This window comes from Saccopteryx bilineata, chromosome 1 (assembly GCF_036850765.1).
Source record: "Saccopteryx bilineata isolate mSacBil1 chromosome 1, mSacBil1_pri_phased_curated, whole genome shotgun sequence".
In the NCBI taxonomy this organism is placed as follows: Eukaryota; Metazoa; Chordata; class Mammalia; order Chiroptera; family Emballonuridae; genus Saccopteryx; species Saccopteryx bilineata.
The window spans coordinates 61,588,837-61,613,821 of NC_089490.1; the positions used below are offsets into that span (position 1 = coordinate 61,588,837).

The window sequence follows — 24,985 nt, forward strand, 5'->3', positions numbered from 1 at the left end:
TGTTGCTGTAGGCCTGAAAGATCATCATTACTCTGAAGAAACTGAGCAGGTTGGAAATTTGGCCCTTTCTGATGGTATGATGTGATGGTGGCTACGTGGTCAGGACAAATATATTAACCTCAGAGGAAAATAGATACTTCTGAAGTTGGACCTTTTAAAACTTGTTGAAATCTAAATTATATTAAATTAATAGGTCTAATTTAGGAACTAATTAATGCATGATACTAATAAATGATAATTCTAATGGGTATACTCATGAGGAAAACATTTGAGTAATCCGAGTTAGGAAGTGATATTAAAAGTGTCAAAGTGAATCAAACTAATTTAAATGTTGAATCAAACTAATTTAAGTGTTTTAAAATGAAGGTGGTATAACACGTACATGATGATATTTCACAGATATTTTTTAGAATATCAATAAGCACCAGTTTAGTGCCATCAGCCCCATGGTCCCTTAATTTGATTATATATAATTTAGATCTTGAAAATCTTGAAAGTACAACACACTATAAAATCTACACTGCATACACACAAATACAGTTTCAAAAATCAATCCCAGAGGTTTTTCTTTAACCAGTAACTAGAATTTCATTTTCACCAGGTTTTCATAGCTGTGAGAAGAAAGTTGGAACTGCCTGCTGAGCTCTGAGATGTGGATTAGCTCAGGCTAATGCAGGACAAAGGGGTGACATTTCTTAAATGAAAACTAGACCCTGGTAAGTTTTTCCATAAAGATTGTTTTCTCCTTCTTCTAAAGAGCTCATGTTAATCCTTTAGCAACCTGAGCCCTCATCGGCATATCCCAGTAAAGTAAGGGAAAGTAAGGGAAACAGCAGGTAGATTTGAGCTATGTAGACAGATGATTAAAAGTATCTCAGCTTGGTCCACAGGCCACATTCAGCCTCAGACCAGACACTGCAAAGAAGACTCCACCTGGCTGCACAGGTCTCTAAATTCCTAAAAAGTCACCAAAAATATTAGCTCCCACTTCACCTCATGCTTTGCAGGCCTCTGGATCCTGCAGGAGTCATGCTTTTCTTGTATAAGGAGATTGTAAGTAATGTTTGTCAGAGTCAAGTGGTTTCTTAAGCAATATCAATGCTTACTGGGAAAGGACCTAATTCTGAGCAGCCATGGCACCATTAGGAAAAACAGAAGAGGGCCTAAGAAGCCAGAAAGCTGTGCTCATCTTTATGCTTTCAGATCCTGGCATTCAAGACCAGAGAAGAAGTCTATTCCTTAGCCTCAAACTATACAGACAAAGCTGGAGGCTGGCTGGTCCCCAAGGGCACCTGGGTGAAGCACAGAAGCAGTCATATGTCATCCAGGCCTCAACCACAAGGGTGTCAGCTCCTCACTGTCCTTTTCTATCTCAATTATTCACTGTATGATAGATAGGCCTCCTTATCCACATGAGCTGGGCCTGGTCATCTAACTTTCAGCAAACTGTGTATAGTGTAACTTAAATTGGGATCACACTGCTTACAAATACAAATGAAAATGTTCCCATTGAAGGTTTTCTAGAAACACTTCCCTTATAATAATTGACATCTCCATGGACTTGATCCATATTAGGTGCTCGGAAACCAAAACACTCTTATTTCCTGATATTAACATCGTAATATACCGACCTTCACTTGAATGCTTATTACTGATTATTCTTTGCTAAACACTGGTCTTGTGGAATACTTAAAGGTCAGTTTAGTAATACCTGGCCCAACCTCTTAAAGGCAAAGGTGAGATGGGTTGGGGAGGGTTCTGAATGTTCTTTTTTTTTTTTTTTATCAACATGACTTCTGAATGAACTCAGTTTTAGAAATGAATTCATGTACAAGAGTTCAGCAAGTGGTACAGTTTACACTTGGTCACAGTCTTCTCACTTTATGACATTACTAGAACAGTTAGAAGATAAAAACATACACATACACACATTTATATTCATACTCACACACAGTATAATTTCACTGACCCAGACAATACTTCTTTACAATTAAGAAAAAAATGAAGACTGTTGTTTGGCCAACCAGGCAAAAATCTACTTAAACCTGGAATATAAGAATACAATATTCTTCAAGTAAACAGCAATTGCACAGTGATAACAATATACATTAAGATTGACACATGCTGTCTTAATAAGTCCAATAATAGCTAAAGACTAAAGAAAGTCAGAGATGTCAGCCAAAAAAGTCAATATGCCTTCTCTCTCTTCCATTCTAATTGTAATCCATCACCCAAGAGACTAGCTTTATTTGAGAAGATAATAAATGTCTTTGTATGAAAATGCAGAGCTAATAAATTTTTAAGTGTCAGTGAATTCTGCTCAATGCCTTGGAGAGTCTTCAAATTCTTTTTGTTGGATTAACAGAATAAATAAATCTTTATGATGATTTTCAATGTCAAATTTAAATAGAGATGTTTGAAAAAATATTAAGGTTTCAAAGTTATATCATGGGCAATATTCTTTTTTAAAAAAGTGGTCTCATTGGCATATATCCACAGCTTATATTCCATTGTTCTCAAAATTCTACTTTTCAGTTTTGTTGAACTAGACAAATATAAATAACACATAGTAAACACTGACACACACCTCACAGGACACAATACATTTCACAAAATAGCTCTACTTTAGTACTATAACTGTTGTAAAAATGGACAGCTCTGATAATAATAGACAAATACTTTTCACATTATAATGAAAGTTGTGGTTACAAAGGCATTACTCGTTTGAGGGCATTTTTCTATTCGTACTCAGACTTCAAATTGTGTAGCAAAAGCTTTCCCTCCTATTTCATTGAGATTTTGAAGAAGTGTCCAGTCACTAAATCAACAGTCTTTCTTCATCGTATATCCCTGGAGAAATGAGTTTGAAAAACTAAACTACCAAAACATTAGAGAACAGACAACTGATCATGGGTGAAAATCACTTTTTCAGTAAGCGATAAACTTAAAAAATATAACCGATGAGACATCTGACTCTTCTAGATTTTGAGCTGAAAGAAAAAGGAAAGAAAAAAGAAAATTTCTTTTCCTGTGCTGCCTGGGTGGTGTCAGGCTCACACAGCCTCAGCGGAAGTGTCTGTAGACACAGACATGGTCACCTTGGCAATCTTGACCGTGCTCTTGATGCAGCTCTCCGTGGCCCTGTGAACACTGGCCGTGTTGTTGGCGTGTCTATGCAGGCAGTCCGAGTCTCCCATGCTGTTATCAAGAGGCTGTGCGGTGCCTTCACATGAGGGGAACATACTCCGGAAAGCGTGTCTCAGGTCCTTGCTCCTCAGAGCATAGATGATGGGGTTCACGGTAGAATTCAGCAGGCAGAGCATACTGCAGAAGGCAAATACCGTCTTAATGAGCTTGTTCATCTTCCCAAAGACATCATACACCATGATTGCTAGCAGAGGGCCCCAGCAGATGATTAAAACCACAAGGATCAGGACCAAGGTCTTGGCCAGCCTAATGTCCATGCGGGCTTGGTCCGGCCGAGTCACCTGTACTTTGCCATCCTCTGACGTGTGGATGATGATGCTCTTCTGGGTGCCGCGCTGAATCATGCGCACCGCGTGGCTATGAGCCTTCCAGAGAATGTACATGTATGCATACACGATAAACAGCAGCAGCACACTGGTGACCCCGATCCAGAACATCAGGTAGGTCTCGTCAATGAGCGGGAAAATGTCTGAGCAAACAGATTGCAGCTTCTTGCAGTTCCAGCCCAGAAGAGGCAGCACAGCGATCACGATGGCTATGGTCCACATCAGACAAAATGCCACCACAGCCTTGGGCCTGGTGACGATCCTCTTATAGGCCAGGGGCCTGTGAATAGATATATATCTGTCGATGGCTGTGAGGAACAGGCTGCCCACCGAGGCAGTGAAGGAGGCTGTCACGCCGCCCAGTTTGAACAGAAACACATTGGGGCTATCTTTGCGGTGGAACACGTGGAAATCAACGAAGCTGTAGACAAAAATGACACTCCCCAGAAGGTCTGCCACCGCCAGGCTGCCGATGAAGTGGTACGAGGGCCTGCAGCGGAGGCTGCGGGAGTGGAGGATGACGCAGAGCACCAGCAGGTTCTCCAGGACCGTGAAGGTGCCCAGCGTCAGGGACAGCACGGCGATGGCCAGCTGCTGGCTGGGGTTCAGGATCATGAAGCACTCCATGTCCATGAAGTTCTCCCCACACTGAATGTTCTCATTTTCCTTGTAAGACGAGAGAGACTTGTTGTAAAATTCGGTCATGTTCACCTGGTCTGCGGGGACCAACTGGGGGTTGTCTCCCGCAGTCATCTTTTCTTGGAAGGGACTTCCCCTAAAAGAAGTTAAGGGAAATTTCTGTGGGAAGTACCCTAATTTGGATGCCATGTCGCCTTTGATATCTTCGTACTGAATGTCATTCGAGCCCACGTAGAGGAGGTCCGTGGTGATGGTGCGGAAGGTGGTGTCTGCAAGGCCATCCAGGATGGACTTCATAACCCCTGTCTTCAGTTAGGCCACACTCACAGCGACTGAGGAAGATGCTGGCAGCAGAGAATCCTGACAGAGGGAAAACAGAAAAGCTGAATGGTGAGAAAACCAGGAGAATTAGAACAAAAAGCTTCAATAAAACCATCGTGCTATTTCATTCCTGTCTCTGAATACAGGTAAAATCCTTGCCAGATTCAGTCCACAAAATGAGTTAACAAAAAGCTTTCATTATTTAAGCTCTCAGGGTATAAGTCACTGTGTGAGTCCTGAATGGACTGCCAGGGTCTGACAGTCCAGTGAAGAAAATTGTGTCCTGGGCATGGTGTGCATCTCCCAGTCCTGTCAGAAAGAGTTTGCACCTGGCTTCACCGGTCACATGCAGCCTCCTACTGCCGGTGGGGGAAGCAACATGGCACAAAATCTCTGCTCTTGGAGCCTTGAATCACCTCGTCACCCAGGTTAGACTGAATGTGCAAGACAACCCTGAACAAACAGTGTGGAATCAGAGATTGAGCAGTGTGGCCTGTGTGCTGAGTGTAAAGGGGAAGGAAGAAACGGCTGAGACCCAAAGGAAACAGGTGGCCATGGCAGGAAAACCTGGGCTCCAGTCCTGTCTCTTCAGGCAAGTGTTTTCCCCAGAGGTCACATTTGGACTGAGCCATGACTGAGAATAACTTCCCAAATGTCGACACCAACTAAGAAAAAATGTCATGAAGGGAAAACTTGCACTGAGGCTTGTGAGAAGACCAAGATCTTTATTACTGAGGAGGAGTGATGATAGACAGTACTCCCTGGCAGTGTCCCCTTGATAGTGTGGTGACACAAGCATGCTGGCAAGAGAGGACAGGCCTCATCATTCCGGCTTCCCATGTGGCCAGAGCTGGAAATAAGGACGCCTGCGAGGACAGGCCAAATGGTAAGGGCTCTTGAATTCTAAGCTAAGCAATCTGGTTTTGTTTCAAAATAAACAACCAGAGAATTGCTTTTGCCATTTATAAATGCTTTTTGAAAATGTGGCTATTAAGTTTGTTAGCTTATAAAAAAGTTAAAAGTACTGAGTGATATTTATAATAATTAAAATAATCATAAAAATCAATATTTATTTACTGCTGTTGCTCCTGACAATATTACACAGTTACCGGAGAAAAAACAGATAGTTGTTATCTTGGAAAAAATTTAAAATTCTGAGTCTTGCTAAAATGCAGAAATCCTACCTGTCTGAATTAATAATTTGTTTATTCACCCATTCCACAAATAAATATTCACCGTGTGTCAAGCACTGTGCTCACCACTAAGGACTCAAGAAAGAGTCCCTGATCACGTGGATTGCTGTGTAACAGAGAAGACAGGCAACTGACCCCATAAGTATGAGAAGGTGTAGTGACAGGGACAACTGGGTATACACAGGACAGTGGGAGCAGCCAGTACATGGGGTTGAAGGAGGCTTCCCCAAGAAAAGGATGTTTACGACAATAGTACACATAGGATTAGTGTGGGTGGAGACAAGACATCGTATCATTTCATCCTGAGTTATATAATTATTTTCATAACTAGAATGTGGAATGTTATCTTTTTTTCTTCTATAGTTCACCAGTCTGAATATGATAACAGATGAGAAAGAAAGGGCTAGGCACCCTTAGAAATGTTCAGACGAACCTAGCAGGTGACAGGTGAATTTTACTATCTGATACATTAAAGCAGTAATTTAAAAATATTTACCTGCCTTTTCTTAAAATTAGAGGAGGAACATGAATGAATTTGATGGCTATCTGACCCAAACACCAAAGCTTGAGCCCATTTTAAAGCAGCTATGGGAGCCAGTCCATCCCAGAGATCACCTTCTCTCAACTTAGCTCTCTCTTCACACTTACTAATAAAGGATTTACTTATTTGAAATTCTATAGTATTACATTCAAAATTCAAAGATATGAAAGGATATAGCAGAGTCAGTCTCTTGCCGCATGTCTCAGCCAACCAGCTTTCCTTCTCAGAGGTAAGAAGTTTCCTGTTACTCCTTCCAGAGATAGTCCATGCATATTCAAGCAATTGTGTATATTCATTTCTCTTTTACTTTCTTTTTTAAAAACTTTAATATACTATACATAGTATTGTGTTCTTTGCTTTTCTACTTACAAGAAGATAATTAGTGCGTAAAACCTCCCTCTATTTAGCAGCTACCTTAAGTTATCCATGAAATAAATGTGACCAGCCTCCTATGAATGGAGGTTTAGGTTCACTATCATTTCTTGATAGTACAAATAGTACTGCAGTAAATTACCTTCACTCGTGTCATTTTTCACATTTTTTGCAGTGTTGTGAATAATCTTTGTAGTGTCCAAGCTCACACCTCGGACTTACCCTGGATTCGTCCTCCTTCTTGGCCTCTCTAATCAGGTAAATCACTAAGTCTTGCTGATTTTCCCTTTTGAAACACTTACAGAAAGCTTATGATGTGCAGGTGGCATTCTAAGCCTCTTATGTGTAGGAAATTATTTATTTTCACAACAGTCCTGTGAGGTAAGTGCTGTTATTATCCCCATTTAATAAGTGAAAGGCACAAAGAGGGTAAGTAACTCGCGGTTTGCACAGCTAGTAGGTGGCAGAACCAGAAAGAACCCAGATGCTCTAGTTCTAGAGCAGTGCTATACAATAAAAATGTAGTGCAAGCCACATTTCCCTTTACCAGTGTCTAGGTAAAAACACACATGTAAAGGGAAAATTCATTTTAGTAATGTATTTTACTTAATACAATGTATCCAAAAATATTATCATTTTAACATGTGGAACTAGCCACATTTCAAGTGCTTAGTAGCCACATGTGTCTAGTGGCTACCATGTTGGACTAAGTACAGGTCTAAAGCTGCTTATAGCCTTTATGGACACCACCTCTCTAACCTAAGACAGGGATGCTACTATCTCCCTTATTTTCCCCACTGATTGCAAACCAGTCAAGGCACTACTAAAAGAACAATGAGTTAAGAGTTAGCAGACAAAAATAAAAAAAAAAGAGTTAGCAGACCAAGATTAGTGTCAAACCCATGTCAGTTTTTCAAAACTTCAGTATTTCATCTATAAAATAGGAAGGAGGAGGTGGAACAGGAGGAGCAGGAGGAGGGAGAGGAGGCCTAAATTGTAGAACTGTGCTGAAAATGAAATATTTTAAAAAGCACTTAACATAATGTGTGGCCCAAAATTTAACTCTTCAATATTAATTATAATTATTACTTAGAATGCTCTCAGCCATATATTATTAATTATATATCAATGTAATTCATTGCCTTAATTAGATCATAGGATGCTTATTTAATTTTTATTATTGTCTCAGCACTTAAAGCACAAAGAAAATAGAAGATATGCACATGGGTAAAGGAAGAGGACTGTCTATTCATATATTCTAGGCATTTGCTAGACTGCATATATTCTTATCATTAAATGGTAATGACAACTCTATCAGATGCTTATTTATAATTCCCATTTTACAGACAAGAAGATGGAGGCCACTAGATGTTAAGTAAATTGTCTAGAATATGAAAAGTTTGCAGCTGAACCTATGTCTCTCAAATTCCAGAGTTTCAGCTTTTGTAGTTTTAACGATTAACAGTAACTAGGATAAAGCTATTTTGCATCTTAGATTCAAGTCTTCCAGCTTCTTAAGACAAAAATTGAGGCATTTTGTCAATGTGTAGTAATTAAGACTACCTCCTACTAAATCACTACTTCCTATGCCAGCCCATCTTGGTGGATCAGCCTACTGGTATGGCCTCAAGGACTGAAGTTAGTATCTGGAAGCTATAAAGTGAAGAAAAAGGATCACAAACCTTATTTCCATAATGCAAAATGTGTGCGCCTATGATTTACTGTAGATTAAGATCACCACATATGTGATCACAATTTCCCATTTTAATGCAACCAAGCATTTCATCAATACAAACTAGCATGCTAAAATATGAGCTAGAGCATGGTGTGGTTATGAAATACAAGGTAATTTCTGTCCAATATAAGCCAACTTTAATTAAAGAATACAGTTGAAAAATACACATGAATTTTGTACAGTTCAAGGATTTCAGTAATGTCCAAACACCACTGTGCACAGGCTATTTTAATTTAATGGGATCATGGCAAGAAGACTGTTCTTTGCATTTCAGTAATTCTTACTTTTATTTCTACATTTGGATTATTACAGTAATTTCCACCTGCTTATTTTTTGCACTGAGAGTTTTCTTTGAGAGTTCATTAGTATTGTAATATAGCTCTCAGGCTTGGTGGGACACAGCTGCCATTAATTTTGTTTTTGTTTGCTACTGGGAAAATCATAATTGGAAATTTCTAGCAAGATGCATAGATGTACCTGTTAAAGAAGCAGTTGGTTTTTTATTATAGTTATAGTAAAAGAATGATTGAATGACATTTAAGGGGATTTTCCTTGAATTTTGCTTGAAAAAAATCAACATAGTCTAATAATTTATGGTATAAATCATGCCTTTATAACAATAATAAAAATATTTTAATGCATTGTCTTGCACCTATTATTTTTCTAAAACTTCAGTTTTTTAGACTACCATCACCTGTTCTTTTTATCTATCTCTGTATATGCACACCTGCCTCTCCACCCCCTCCACACAAAATCATACGTCAACTAGCAAGCTATAGTATTATCAAAAAAACTTCATAGGAATGGCAGCAGTATGGAGTTTTTATAAAAAAAGAAACTCTACCCAAGATCTATATATTTGTTTCTATACCCATTAAGAGTATAAGACATCCATGTTCTGATAGGGTGAGCATCATAAAAGTCCTCAAACCAGGACTTCAAATAGCATCTTTTGTGTATCAGTATAATTTAATACCAGGTTATTTTATTCTTCATTGCCCAGCTGGAGACTTCCTTTGTTTCAGAGAGACATCTCAATAATTTAGATATTTATCACTGTTGTATCTGGAGTCAAAATCCTGGCAGTTCTGGCCTGAGCAGCATCTCTGGGGGGACAGACACTACACAGTATTCACTTCCTGCAACTGTTCTGTCAAGGAAGGCAGAAAGCCCACTGGAAACATCAGGACTGGTGCTCCCAATATAGTTATAGTCTGTATCAGCCCACCAGACTCCTTCTCTAAAATTCTAAGTTTATAGTTGCTTTAAGGAGACAATGCCAAGTTCACAGTATCTAAATTGACAGCAGTCCACGGTATCAAACGCAGGAGTCCCAGGCCCTGGCTTAACCCTGTTTGTTCCCTGCATTTTTTGTTTGTTTGTTTGTTTGTTTATTCTGGCTGTTCTGCTTGGCTAGCCTCAGAGGAGAGCCTTGTGAAAAAAACCAAGAGAACGATGGTGCCAGTGGATATATTTGTTTGTTATTTTCCATTCACTCTGGAAACAAGTCTGTTTTCTACTAATTTGATCAAGAAAAATAACTTGCTAATGTATTCCTATAAAGTTAGTATGAAAAATTTTAGTTGACTCATAATTGCATTATGTCTAAGTCCTCAATATACATGGCAGATCTCACAGGCTAACATTGTAACTCAATATCTTCTGCAATTAAATGGGCACTGAGTCTTTCCTAACTCTTACCTAACCATTAGCATTTTGGAATTATTAAAGTAGTTTGGTGATTTTTTTTGTATCATCTTCTATATAACAAAGAGAAATAAAAGATTGAATTAATTATCCTGATAATTCAGCAAAAATACATAATCCTTTCTATTAATATCAGCTCCTTTCGCCATATATAAAAGAAAATTCCATTATACTTGTAATGCTCTGTTGGTTCTCAAAGCTTTAGCTTTTCTTTTCTTTTTTTTTGTAATTCAAGTTACTAATAAGCATTATTTTCTTGTCTATTCTTACTAACAGTTATATTTTTTTATAAAAATATATGAATTAATATAAGCTAAACAGACATTAAGACTCTTCTAAGGCTATATTTCTTTTTAAATTTAACCTAAGTATGCTTAATTATTTAACATTTAAAGATTTGTTAAAAGAATTTCAAGGTTCAAGAATTAAATCACACTGAATCAGCACTTACTAGTCATTGAAGATGCTCAAGAAGAGCCTATCATTCAGGCAAATTCATAATATAAATGAAATGATTTGAAGACTTTTATAACATTCCATTTACCATTTACTTCTGCTCTGCTATTTTGATTTTCCCACTAATAAGTACCTTTCTTTTTTTTTTTTCAGAGAGATAACTTTTCTACATAATCTGTAAAGAAAGTAATCAAGCATAATGGAAGCAGCTTTTCCTTGATGTAGAGCAGTTTTTAATACAGAAGAAGCTTCATCCATTTATAATATACTCCATAAAACTGTCTTTTTTTTTTTTTTTTTTTGTATTTTTCTGAAGTTGGAAACGGGGAGGCAGTCAGACAGACTCCCGCATGCGCCCGACCAGGATCCACCTGGCATGCCCACCAGGGGGCAATGCTCTGCCCATCTGGGGCATCGCTCCGTTGTAACCAGAGCCATTCTAGCGCCTGAGGCAGAGGTCACTGAGCCATCCCCAGCGCCCAGGCCAACTTTGCTCCAATGGAGCCTCGGCTGTGGGAGGGGAAGAGAGAGACAGAGAGGAAGGAGAGGGGTAGGGGTGGAGAAGCAGATGGGTGCTTCTCCTGTGTGCCCTGGCCGGGAATCAAACCCGGGACTCCCACACACCAGGCCGATGCTTTACCACTAAGCCAACTGGCCAGGGCCTCCATAAAACTGTCTTTATCTTGCATATGAGGGTTGGTCATGAAAAGGCAAAAGCAATGTATATTTTTAATCTGTAATATATGTAGAACCCATTAGACAGGTTATCTTTAAATTATATTACCAAGGACAGCAATAGTTCCTTTTTTTAAAGATTTTATGTATTCATTTTAGAAAGGAGGGAGCTTGGAGAGGGAGAGAGAGAAGCAGGGAGGAGCAGGAAGCATCAACTCCCATATGTGATTTGACCAGATAAACCCTGGGTTTCGAACCGGCAACCTCAGCATTCCTCATCAACACTTTATCCATTGCACCACCACAGGTCAGGCTAGCAATAGTTTCAAGTGTGCCACATATTGTCCAATGGTGCAGCATGCTTTCAAGTTTCCTCATTTATTTTTCAATAAGAGTTATTTTCTCTTTGAATCCATGAACATACAAATTAAATCCAACTAAAAACAAAGTCTTGACTCTCCAGGTGCCAATCTCAAAGAATTTGGGTGCTTTAAATGCACAATAGAGAAAATTCCAATTCCCAAATATTTCAATGAGAAACATTTAAATGTTTATTTGCCATGCACTGTGCTAAGCATATATATTACTTTTGTTTAATATTTATATGAAATAGGTGTATTGCAATCCCCATTCTACGTGAGAAACCTGAGAGGCAAAATGCTTTGTCCAGTCTTCAACTAGAGGGGAAGAGTTAAAACTTCAACCAGGTTCACATGACTCAAAGTCCCTGCTCTTAACTTTGAGGTTGAAGAATCATTTAATAAAACACTCTTCTTTCCATTTCTAAGGAAGGGGGAAGAGATGATTTTGGGAGAGGGAGGTTATAAATAATACATGATAATTTTACACAGAGAACAATTAAAATCTGGAGGAATGATGTGCTGACCACAAAAAAAGATGCCCATGGCACTTGAAAGTCATCCTGGATCCATGGTCTTCAGGGACAAAGTATTACAATGAACTCTAAACTATAAATCTCAACCCTGATTTAGCACCTTATTTGCAATGACTGTTGGCAAATAAATAAAATCTAGCTCACTATTGCCACTATTATTTTTAATTAGGTAGGTTTATGTTTTCTTCATTAGTCAATTATAAGGATTGTGGATGGTAATGACAGTTTCCCCAACACCAGTGAGTGAAGAGGGCTCCCTTCTTTAGGTCTCAATGAGACAACACTGTTGTTAGTAAACAAGCTTTAAACATTCATTCTTTATATGGAGAAATTCAAACTCACTTGAAATTGCTCAACTTCCCACCTTGAGCAGTGTACTTTTCTAGACCCAGAGGGAAGAAGATTCTCGGTGGCTAGTTCCTAAGATCTTGGCTGGAATCAGGCAGAAGAAACTCTGCAAACCACAGCAAGGCTCCAACAAGAGAGTGCCTGTGGCAACTCTTGCTGCCCAAAGGGCACAGAGATGTTACTATAGCAATGTGGTACTGCAGACATTATATACCCATGTATCATACAGGCAATGGATATGGGTTAAGAAAACAACGGAAATGATTGACCATTCAACTTCTTCCCATCAAACAAAGCCCATCTGCTTCCCACCTCCCACAGAGGACAGAACAGAATCAGATATGAATACATGTAACAGGCGCATGATACATCATTATCAATAGTATTGGGCTGTATAAATCCCCTTCCTATATCTGCTTTGAGGTTTTCTCCCAAGGAGAGAGGATGGGTACTGCTGACTCATCTTATAGCAGTCTTTTTTGTTTCTAAGTCCTTCAAACGATGAACCTTGATGGTAGGGCTCTATCTTACATGGCCTTGCATGTCTTCTGCCTAGCACAAGGTGGATGCTCAATATCTGTTCACTAAATGAATATTGGTGTGGATTGGCAACATGGCAGACCTATCTTAGCAGAATGGCTTTTAACAAAGGGTAGTTTTCCTTGGAGTAAAGTCAGATGATCATTAGAGAATTAAACTTAAGTCTTGGTCTCATACAAACTTCCCTATGAAAAAAAAAGTGCCCGCATGTATAAGTTACATAAAAAGCATGAACAATTATTTATCCTGGGATAATTTAGCTCAGTACCAAATAGTAGTTATAATGGCAACAAGTATAGGTTATGATCAAAGGTCTGATACTTACTTTGTTCTCATTCTTGTTAAGCTCAGGTATATATACATTATGAAATGTAATGTTTAGCCATATAACAATGATAAATAAATAAATCATGTGACGTGCACAGCCACAAACAAAGCCTAATTATACACTGTTGATATAGACCAGTGGTAGTCAACCTGGTCCCTACTGCCCACTAGTGGGCGTTCCAGCTTTCATGGTGGGCGGTAGTGGAGTAACCAAAGTATATATAAAAAGATAGATTTAACTATAGTAAGTTGTTTTTTAAAGATTTATTCTGCCAAACTTAGTAAAAATCCGACATAAAGTACTTGGTAAGTAATTATTATTATATACTTTAACTTGCTGTAACTCTGCTTTATAAATTTTATAAAGTAAAGTTACTTCCCTACTTTATAAGTCAACATTACTGTGGAACCGGTGGGCGGTTAGAAAATTTTACTACTAACAGAGATACAAAAGTGGGTGGTAGGTATAAAAAGGTTGACTACTCCTGATATAGACCTTTAAAGACAATATATAAAATGATTTTGATGGACTTTTCCTTCTGGCAAATGCCTGCTATTAGGCGTTGCTCTTTCCCAAATGAGTTTCTCTTGTGCAAGTGTCTTTTCACAACTTAAGAGAAGTTATATGAAAATTCAACCACTAGATGGAGTGGCCTTTATAAGCCCTCAGGAATCAAGCTGTTATTCTATTCAGTCCATATTTCTTGCTTCTGTTGAGCAACTTCTCCTATTACAACATTTAATGCATTTTACAACTGAATTAATTAAAACATAAATAAGAAAACATGTTATAGAGGGTTAAAATGGGTTATTACTACTGCCTACAAAAATGAAATTTTAAATTACTCTTGAGGCAAAAAGACATTGAGAAAATTTAATAAATTAATGAAAATTAATTGTGAATATTTAGAATTTTTCCTCAAGAAAATAATTAAGAATGAGTAAAGGAAAGTAGTTTTACTGAAAACAAATGATATGTTTATGCCAAGATATGGTTAAAAGTAAGAAGGTAATGTCTCAGTAGCCCCAAATCAATTCTGATAACAAACTCAATTCATTTCTATTTTATGAAACATATAGCTTTTGAATTTTCAAATATGAAATCACCATCACAGTTCATAACTCTGGGATGAAAAAGAATGGAAAATTGTCTTCTATTATTATAGGAGCTAAATTAAAATATTTCACAAGAGAAGTGAATATTTGTTCAAGTACTCATACAAATTGAGGAGACAGTAGCTTTCTAAGCAATTCAATTTCCTTCCTATCATCTCCTCACTGGAATAATTTTAAGTAAGTTTTTATTATTGTGTAAATTTGGGGTTCCATTCAGATATAATTTTAAAAACTAGAAATGTATGTATCACCTACTTAAGTTGAAATGTTAAATAAAAAATATTCAGTGTATACTAACAATGAAAGATATAAACAGAGAAATATGCTTTCAAGATGCAAATAGTAATTATGTACAAAGAGAACCTGAAGAACTAGGTTTCAGTAAAGATGCAAAATGTGCTTTGGAAACATAGTTATGATTAAGAAGGATGTATGCTAATTGGATGCAAGAACAGAATTTGTATGCCACTGAAACCATGGAGTAGTTCAATTGTACTTTTTCAAGGTCAAATCCTTCCTCGGGTTTGTGTAATGCAATTACGCAATTCTGGATGAAGCTGAGTAACTGAAAGGATTCAGAAAAAAATAACGTGAAGATAAAGAAATATGAAATAAGATAGGTGAGAGCAGTCCCCCAGCTGTTCTCAGTACATACGGAGTTATTTTATGGTCAGTGACTCTCAAAGGGTCATCTCCAGCAGCTTTTAGCATCACTTGGAACTTGAGAGAAATGCAAATTTTCAGGATGCACCTCAGATCTACAGAAACAGAAACTCTAGGGCTGGGGTGCATCCGTGTTTTACCAAGGCATTCAGGAAATTCTAACACACTATAAAGTTTAGGAACCATTGTTAAAGATTATGGCCAGGAAAAAGACTAAGGAGGCAGGGAGGGAATAGAAATAATTGAGTTTAGATAGCAAGAAAGACAATTCTATAATATAGGTTTTCAGATCATCGAAATGGATTGCTAAGGGAGCCAGCTCATGACAAAGTGGCCCCTCACAGATTTTTTTATTGAATTTATTGGGGTGACATTAGTTACTAAAATTATGTTTTAAGTGTACAATTCTATGGTACATCATCAGTACACTGTATTGTGTGTTCACCACCCCAAGTCTCCTTCCATCACCATCTCCCTGTACCCTCTTCTACTTCCCTTCACCCCCCTTTCCCTCTGGTAATCACTGTACTGTGGACTGTGTCTGTGAGTCTTTTTTTCACTGAATCCTTTCACTTTTTCCACCCAGTCACCAACACCCCTCCCCTCTGACAGCTGTCAGGCTGTTCTCCATATCTATGAGTTTGTTTCTATTTTGTTTGTTAGTTTGCTTTGTTCATTAGATGCCACGTATAAGTGAAATCATATGGTACTTGTTTTTCTCTGACTGGCTTATTTCACTTAGCATATCACTCTCCAGTGAGATTTTCTTCTTTATTACAGCTGAATTGTATTCCATTGCATAACTATACCACTGATTTTTGGCTAACTCATCTACTGATGGGCACATAGGCTGCTTCCAAATCTTGGCTACTATAAATAGCACAGCATCAACACAGGGGTTTATATATTCTTTCAAATCAGTGTCTCGGGGTTTTTTGCATATACAGTATTGCCAGAAGTGGAATCAGCGGGTCATAAGGCAGTTCCACTTCTCTAATTTTTTCCGGAAACTCAATCAGCATTCCTACCAATGGTGTATGAGGGTTCCCATTTCTTTATATCCTCGCTAGCACTTGTTGTTTACTGATTTATTGATGATAGTCATTCTGACAGATGTGAGGTGCTATCTCACTGTAGTGTTGATTTGCATTTCCCTATGATTAGTGATGTGGATAATTTTTTCATATATATATTGGCTATCTGTATGTCCTCTTTGGAAAAGTGTCTATTCAGGTCCTTTGTTCATTTTTTAATTGGATTGTTGTTTTGGTGTTGAGTTTCATAAGTTCTTTATAAATTTTGGATATTAACCTCTTTATCAGATGTATCATTGGTGACTATGTTCTCCTATTCAGGAGGTCTTTTGACTTTGTTGATGGTTTCCTTTGCTGTGCAAAATCTTTTTAGTTTATATAGTCCCATTTGTTTATTTTTTTCTTTTGTTTCCCTTGCCTGAGGAGATATATCAGAAAAAATATTGATAAATGTCTAAGATTTTATTTATATATGACAAATGTCTTAGATTTTACTGCCTATGTTTTCTTCTAAGATTTTTATGGTTTTGAGTCTAATATTTAAGTCTTGAACCTATTTTGAGTTTATTCTTGTGTATAATTTAAGAAGGTGGTCTAGTTTCCTTTTTTTTTTTTGCACGTATCTGTCCAATTTTTCTAACACTATTTAGAATAGACTGTCTTCACCCTATTGTATGTTCTTGCTTTCTTTGTCAAATATTAATTAACCATAAAGATGTGGGTTTATTTCTGGGATCTCTGTTCTGTTCTATTGATTTCTGTCTGTTTTTATGCCAGTACCATACTGTTTTGATTACTGCGGCCTTGTAATATAGGAACCACAAAAGATCCCCAAAAGCCATAACAATCTTGAGAAAGAAGAATAAAGTTGGAGGAATCATACTACCTGATATAAAGTTATCCTACAAGGTCACAGTAATTTTCCAGATCTTTAAAACCAAGGCTGTTCTATCTGATTGGAATAGAATAATGTAGTTTAGCCTGAAAATAAGCACAAGTAGAGAACCTCCCAGCTTACAATTCAGGGCTTCTTTGCACTGTTCAGGAAATTTATTGTTTGTTTTATATCTTATCCAGCAAAGAAAAGTAACTTCAAGATAAAATATATAAATACCCACTATGCAGATATAAACTAAGAACTTTACACCACTTTCTCCTAATCCTACTGGCAAAGTCTACGTAAAATTACATAGTCTTGCTAGCCATTTCTTTCAACACCACTGTGAGAGAACCCATGGTTCCTGCACAAAGAAGAACAGAAAAAAAATGAAAGTAGTTAGCGTTCCAGCTGGTTTTTTAAAGATGGAAATGTTTCTGTTTCTGTTCTTTCCCCAGAACCATAAAATAATGTAACACAGGAGATGAACCCAGAAAATGACAAACTAAAATGGAAATTTTGCAGTAGGCTTAAATAATGCAGATCCACTGCAAATTATCTTACAAAATTATCCTGGTAATTATGCAATTTACACTGTTTATGGATGGCAAGTATCTTCCAAATATACTTAAAAGTTATAAATATATGGAAATGTATCCCAAAGTACTAAAATATATGACTCTGGGCAGACTGTTCTCTTTCTGATAATTTTATCAATAAGAAATGGATCATAGATTACTTATAATTAATTTCCTTAGCTAAGGACTAAATTCATTCAAAGATTTCCAGTTTTTTATTTGTAAGAACTTAGATATAATTTCCAAAAGTAGTTGTACATTTTCCAAATTCAAATTCCCACATATGCAAAGATACATAATTCTCTGGATGATCTTTTGCTTACTTTGGTTATATGTTGTTTAGTTTTCCTTTCTCCACGTGCATGTTGTTTGCTCACCACAACCTATATAAAAGCTGGAGAAAACATTTACAAATTCTGGTAGCAACGCATTAAAATGAGTTGAAAATCTGGTCCATTTAACAATCCACACTAGAATAAACCAAAATACACAGATCATAGTACCATTAAATCTCTCTTGTAAAGAATAAATCAAATTTATTTATTTTTAAATGTTGCTCATTTAAAACCAAGCAAGAGTGACATATTACCTATGGTGTTGGTTCACTTGCTATATTAAAATACATCATTTTTAGCCTCTTGACCAAGAGAAATCAATGTTATGAAATTTCCTAGTACAAATGTCCCTATATGGAAGCAGAAGTTCGTTTGTTTTTTTCAAGCATAATGAAATTTATCATCAGTTTAAATGGGAACCTTCTTAAAACAATTCATAGAACATATTAATTCTAATTTTCTTCTCTAAATATATGGTCTAAAAGAACAGATAAAGAAATGATGAACGAAAGAAGTGAACACTGCCATTTAAACATAAACTTTGACAAACATTATTTCTCAATTGTATGTTATTTTAATTATATTTAAATATACTACTGACATACACAGTTTGTGAAAGCATTTGCCAGTATATTCAACTACCACAACAGATTGCCTGGCACATCTTTGAAAAATGCCTCTGCTTTTCTTTAAAAAGCAATAGCATAAAATTTGCTAGTAGTGATAAAAAAAATAGATATTACACTGTGAGATTTAAGTAATTATACTGTACTTTATCATCTGAAATTTTAAAAAACAACAATTTAAAATGCTATTCAGAGTTGGTAATAATGGTAAGAAATCAAGCTAAATATATCAAATGTCTATTCAACAAATCCTAACTCTAAACTATTATGAATCTAAATTAGAGTACAAAATAAGACGTTAGATAATAAAATATTGTACTCTTAGGGAAAAATGATTTGCCATCTGTGCTAGGAAAAAAGGGAACTTACATTTCTTGTTGCATTTAAAAAATACAAAATACACTTTAGAAATCTTATTTGAAAATACAGGATATTATGTACAGTGGGTTAAAGAAAAGAGTGAACTAAAAAGTATTGATTTGTACCTAACCAGTCTTAATTCACATATTCAAAAACAAGAGAACAAAAGAGACAAAGAGAAACTCTGAAAGTTTTCCTTAAGTCAGGTGTGAAAATTTCACCAGCTGGGGTGAAAATAGACTTCATTGTATTCTGGGACAATTACTGTGACTCTGCCCAGGCCCATTTGCTCAGGTTTGGTGAGTAACAATTCTTCCCTCAGAGACCTACACAAACACAACTATGAGCCTTAAGAATTCCATGATCATTAAGTTATGCAAAACAAAATAAACAAACAAAAGAACACCTATCCAAATGAAACTTTTAAATTAAATGCTTTCCCAAAATTATACATTAATATATGGAAAATATCAATGAAAACTAGATTTAAAAAAAGGCTGTAATTGCAACTCTTCCTAGAAAAACTATTATAGTGAAATGTAATACTTTATTTTTTATGAGGTACCCTGTTTATTAAAAAAATATGACCCAGGAAAAATTTTAGCATATATTTTATGTTATGAACTAGAAGTTCACACTGATTACTTTATATAATAATAGTTTTGACCTATTTTTACTGATATGTTCTAACTTACCTATTAACCATGCCGGGCTGTTTGAGACAGAAGTTCATCTAACATCAAATTGTTTAAATAATACCATGAGAGAGGCACTGGGAAACCACTAAACATACTCTTCCCTTTCTCAGACTTCACAAATTTCTTATAGCAGTAACTTACTTGTGATAGCATTAGAATTTGTTATACAGTATGTAACAAACATCCCTATGTTAATATGCATTGTGTGAGGTAGTAATAACTTCATATATTTTCTTCCAACTTTCCTTCTACTTTCTTCTCCAAAGTAATATGCAATTAGCAAGATTGGTGAAAATTGTTAAAACTAGCAATTAGTGTTTATGATAAAACTATGATCAAATATGGTTATGCCCATCCTGGCATCTTTGCAAGATTCTTAGAACACAGAGGACAAAAACACTTGTTCTAGTATGATGAAAAATAAGAACACCCTTGTTTTGATTCAAGGTGGGTACTTCTTTTTGCCTTGAGTCTTCAGTGTCCATCTGCACAGCTGTCCTAAATTTGGACATTTCCCCAAATCTACAGTGTTTATTTAAAACCTAAATTATATGTTCAGATATGTAAAGGCAAAATGCCTCACTTTCTTTTGGTCATGATATATATCTATAAAAAATTTTTTCATTCCTATGTATAGAAGAGTGTTTACACATCTAGTCATCTAAAATCATGCAGCATATAATTTGATATTGCATATATATTCTGGATGACATTTATTGTTTCTTTTAGTTCAGAATACATGTGAGGGAAATCTAAGTTGATCTATAATATGTTATAATGTTAATCTGATCTAATTAAATGGTATTCAAAACATTTGATAGCAATTCAGTGGCAGTGCTGAATTCCCCCACCTTTCAAAGACTGCATTCATTCAGTTATAATATGAAGTTAACATAATTCAAGAACAGGGTTAGGAAAGAGCTGGAGATCTAAGGTAGGGAGAAAAATGAAGTTAAAATTTTGCCAATATAGAGTACATCAATCGGTTTTGATTTCCTCTTAACTCTTTACCTTCTCTAGCAATCTTCAGTCAAGAAAAGAAAGATCAGCAGAACTTGCGGTCCCTCAAAACATAGATACAGGACATAGAAACCTGATCCTAGCCCAGTTTTTCAAACACTACTGCGCCCAGGTTGTTTCAGAGTAAAATCAAACAAAAAAACAACCAGAATTATAAATAATTTAAATCCAAATGCTGGTTTCATTTTAATTTGTTGGTTCAATTAGAAAATGATGAAGACAAAAATAGAGGAGCCAGACTTACACTGGTGGAGACACGACATCCTTTTTAGCAGGAATGAAAAGCTCTCATCTGTGTTCTTCATGCAACTGAGCTAATGTAATTACCCCCTAGAACAGGCAGCAACCTAAAGGACACGCTCCATGATACCGACCAAATTCAAGGCACTATAACCAAATCTCGTTTTATTCATCATGTGTTATTAGGGATTTCCAAATTCAATTTATTACTCTTTTTTGCAGCATTCCTGGAGAGCTAATTATGAGAAATAATCCTCTTCCTTATCAGCCCAACTGTTTTCTGGGAAGAAACATTTGGTAAGCGTGGTGAACTGTAAACTGCTGTTATAAGTTCCATTTCATAATAGTTTATTCTTATACAACAAAGTATTGCAATTCTAATTCTAAACACTAACACGCAAGACAAACAAGGAGCCTGTCTAAATTTCCTGGTGTTTAATATTAATTCTGTGTCAAAACAGAGAAGAATGTCACACAATTGTTTTGAATGAGTTTTTCAGGCTTTGCCTTAGTAATTAATAAGCTGACACTGCATACTAAACACTTATCAACACTAATCAATGGGGCTGCTTCTTTCTTGAGAAAATAGGTAAACCAATTCAAGGAGTTTTCTTTTCTTTTGGAATAGACTGAAATATGCCACAAATATATAGTAGTTCTTCTGGACAATTTCATTCCCAGCAGTTTCATCTTGGTAACATTTAACAATTTCACTATTTTAACATTTTGAAATGCCAAAAAGAACACATTGATCCTGCAGCTAGGCTTATTAGAAAAGAACAATCTCATAGGCGAGACAGGGAGGCACTCAGTCCACTGGGAAAAGGGTAACAGAAAAAGACAGAAAACAGTGGATAGCAAACAAAGCCGAGCACTACTCCAATGTGAGAACACATTTTCACCAGAATGGAAAAACTTCACACACCAAATTAAATACTCTCACCTATGGTTTACTGGAGGGACTAGGCATAGCGTTCTCTTATGTATGCACATATACTAATGCTGTCTATTAAAAATGGGGGACGTGCCTTCTTAACAATGTGTATGCAAGCATAGTCATTTATTTTTGAAAGGTCAGAACTGAACATTTCCCCTCTGTGGCATCATTTTTACCCCCATGGAGATAGCAACACAATGAGACCTCTCCCTGTCAGACACTTGATACATACCTCAGCCAAGACTGCTCCTTGAATGGACTGAAGACATCTTTGGAACAAAAAGAGTCCTTTTACAGTAAGTTCTTTTGATAACCTAAAGAGGATTCATTTTTAAAAACCATGTTCATCCTAAAACATCCTGCCCAACTGTGGCAACTACTGTTGTACTGAGAGATAACTGCCTGAAGGTTACACAACGTTTAAAATTCTTGAGGTCTGTGGATCCTGTTCATGTATGGATACTATGAGAAAACTGTCTCACTTCAGAAACTATACATGGGTTTTTACTTTGATAAAACTGCTTTAAACTGAGTTTAGAAGAGTAGAAGAAGGGAAAAGAGTACCAAGGAAAAAGGGGACCAAGAAAAATCAATCCGTCTATCTTCCCTTGCAAACTGTCAGCAGGGTGGGATTAGAAGAGCAACACTTTAAATCAGATAAAGTCCTATGGGAATCTTAAAGGTTGGTTGCTCTGAGCTTCTCAGTATTCTGCTAAATTGATTGATAGCAGTGGTCACCCCACTGATACTTAATGTCCACTCAGTTTCCGCTAAGAAATTGCATTTCCTTCATTGTTCAAAAGATATTAACTTAGTAATAAAAATGAGAAGTTATGGGACCCACAGAACTATCTTTCAACACTTTTATAACCAATAAATCTATTCTGATCTCTTGCTGGATTAAATGCTAGAGGACTTTTAATATAACGTCAAGAAATTAACAACAAAAAGCAAGAATAACACTTTTTGGAGAAAAAAAGATATGAGAGACAAAATGATTAATAAGTGACTAATTTTTTTTCTCTTCTGTTCAACTGAAAACTAAAATTAGAAACATGCATATTGCTTTTAAATTTTCAAATGACCAAATGACAGTTGCTCACGTCTATCACAGCAAACACACATTCAGGACGTGATCCATTTATGCTCATGAGCATTAGCAAGAAACGTCTTTTAAAAACACATAAACTTCAGCTAATGGCCACTTCTGAGTTAAATGGTTCCATCAACATTCAAATTTAGATATTAGTTACATGCCCATTTATTTTTCCTCAGAGTGGTTCTTGTGGCTATATTTTTCTGTCAAAAGTTTATTATTTGACATACATTTCATCATATAGTATTTAATAATTGAGACAGTTTCTAGGTTTGGTGCAGAGATAGATGTATTTCTGGGAAGACTTATTTACCGATATGGTTTATAGACATTAAGCACCAACTGAAGCCCCTGTTTTTCAAACATGCACAATTACACACTTTCCACAAACAGACATCAGTGCATACAGACAGCCAGGTATACACACATTCAATAACTCTTAAACGGTGGAAACCTCCAGAAGTAGCACAGACCACAGTTAAGAAGCTGGGGCTACACAGCTAAGTAAACACCCAGGCACGAATCGCTCACACGGAATAAGAACTCCACGATGTACACTTGGGGATTACACTGGTCAGTACCCAAGGGGGATGAAGGAGAAAAAGTATTTCCAAACGCAAGTCTGCCAGGTCTTACCCTTCGCATCCCCTGGTTCTCGTATGGAAAGCTCCCTGGGCACCAATAGCCCAACGCAGGGGTTGCTTCTCTGCTAGAACGGAACGTCCCCCTTGACTCCACCGAGAGCTCTGCAGGGAGCGGAGGTGCCCCGCCCGGGCCAGAGGAAAGGCGCTGGCGCCGCGGGAGCCTAGAAGAGGCGGAGGCGGAAAAGAAGTGGAGAAGGAAGGGGTGGCCGCGGAGTAGAGGGAGGGAGGCGGCGCCCGCGCTGGGATGCGACGGGATGGGGTGGAGCGGGTGCGCCTCAGTCCGTCGGTCAGTAAGTCAGTCGGTCCGCGCTAACCGCGCGCCGGCGTCCGCTGCCTGCAGCGCCCGCCAGCGACAAAAATCAGCACTGGCTGCCCTCTGCCCGTGAGCCTCGCCCCTTCCCCCGGCTCTTCGCTGGGTCCTCCCGCTCGCCCCGCCAGGCCCGGCGTGGGTCTGCCCGTCTTTGCCAGTCCGGGTACCCGTCGCCTCTCGCGCGGTCCCTGCCTCTCCCTCCGCTCTCGCTCCGTCTCTGGCTCCCTCTCGCTCCAGTCCCATTTATGAGGCGCGGTCCCATCACGTGTTAATGAGCCTTTGTCCTGCCCCGGCAGCGACGGCGGCACAGACCCCGCCGAGGGAACTGCGCAGGAGGGACCCGCGCACCGTTCAGCGCCGCGCCAGTGGCTCCAAACTTTGCTGACGCGGGGCACTAGCCGTGTTGCCCACCCCGGGCCAGAGGGGACCAGCCTCTCCAACCCGCATTCCTGCTCCTCTTCCTCCTCCGCCGCCGCCACTGTCCCTGGGGCCCCACTGTCATGACCTAGCTTTCCTCCGGATACCCTCACACCCTGGCGGAGCCAAGGACAGGCTCGTGCCTGCGCCGCCCCCGACCTTGGGGCTATTAATCACGCGCGCCCCGACTGCGCGCAGCACCAACACCTTGCGCGGGGGTCACGTCTGGGGCAGCGGGCTGAGTCAGAAGGAAAACGGGAGCGCGAGCGGAGAGGCCGGGGCGCCGCAGACCAGGGATGCTACCTCAAGCCCCACACCACCTTCGCCAGGCCGCCCCCGTTGCGGGTAGAAGCGAGCCGGGCCCCAGGGCCGGTGAAACCTTCGGACCGTGCCGCGCAGCTCCTGAGCCCTTTACTACCTGGTGGCGGCCGCGCGGCCACCTGTCCTTCGCCCTCGGGGAACCTCCTGGCTTTGCGCCGGGTGCTTTCCAGCCGCTGTCCCCGCCCGGCGCGGACCACGCGGGTGCGCCCCACCTGCCCGGCCCCGGTTGCGAACAGTTGGGCTCCATAAGCGGCTAGCTCCCCTTTTTCGGCGCGACCCTTCCCAGCGCCCCGTGCCCCGCTCGTCGCACCTTCTCGCTGGAGGAGGACACCTCCTCCAGGGCCCGGTCGGGGCCGCGCGGGGCTCTGGGGCCGCCGCCGCAGGCGCCTGGGGATCCACGGGGCGCCCCGCAGCCGCGGCAGGAATTAGGG

General features: G+C 38.5%; 1 protein-coding gene across 2 annotated transcripts; it reads right to left on the reverse strand.

The window, feature by feature from the left end:
• Positions 1-1,404: 1,404 nt before the first annotated feature.
• Positions 1,405-24,186, reverse strand: CNR1 (cannabinoid receptor 1). 2 transcript variants are annotated; one of them, XM_066254245.1, is made up of 2 exons: positions 23,499-24,186; positions 1,405-4,532 (listed from the first exon to the last, which is right to left on the reverse strand). In XM_066254245.1, the coding sequence occupies exon 2, from the start codon at positions 4,467-4,469 to the stop codon at positions 3,054-3,056; it is 1,416 nt and encodes a 471-aa protein (XP_066110342.1). In that variant the 5' UTR covers positions 4,470-4,532; positions 23,499-24,186; the 3' UTR covers positions 1,405-3,053. The 2 variants fall into 2 exon arrangements, with proteins under 2 accessions (XP_066110342.1, XP_066110343.1); XM_066254246.1 differs by lacking the exon at positions 23,499-24,186 and adding an exon at positions 17,874-17,899.
• Between the last annotated feature and the right edge of the window lie 799 nt (positions 24,187-24,985).

Coding starts and splice junctions, on each gene's coding strand:
- CNR1 (XM_066254245.1), bottom strand. CDS start 4,469: ATGAAGTCCATCCTGGATGGCCTTGCAGACACCACCTTCCGCACCATC.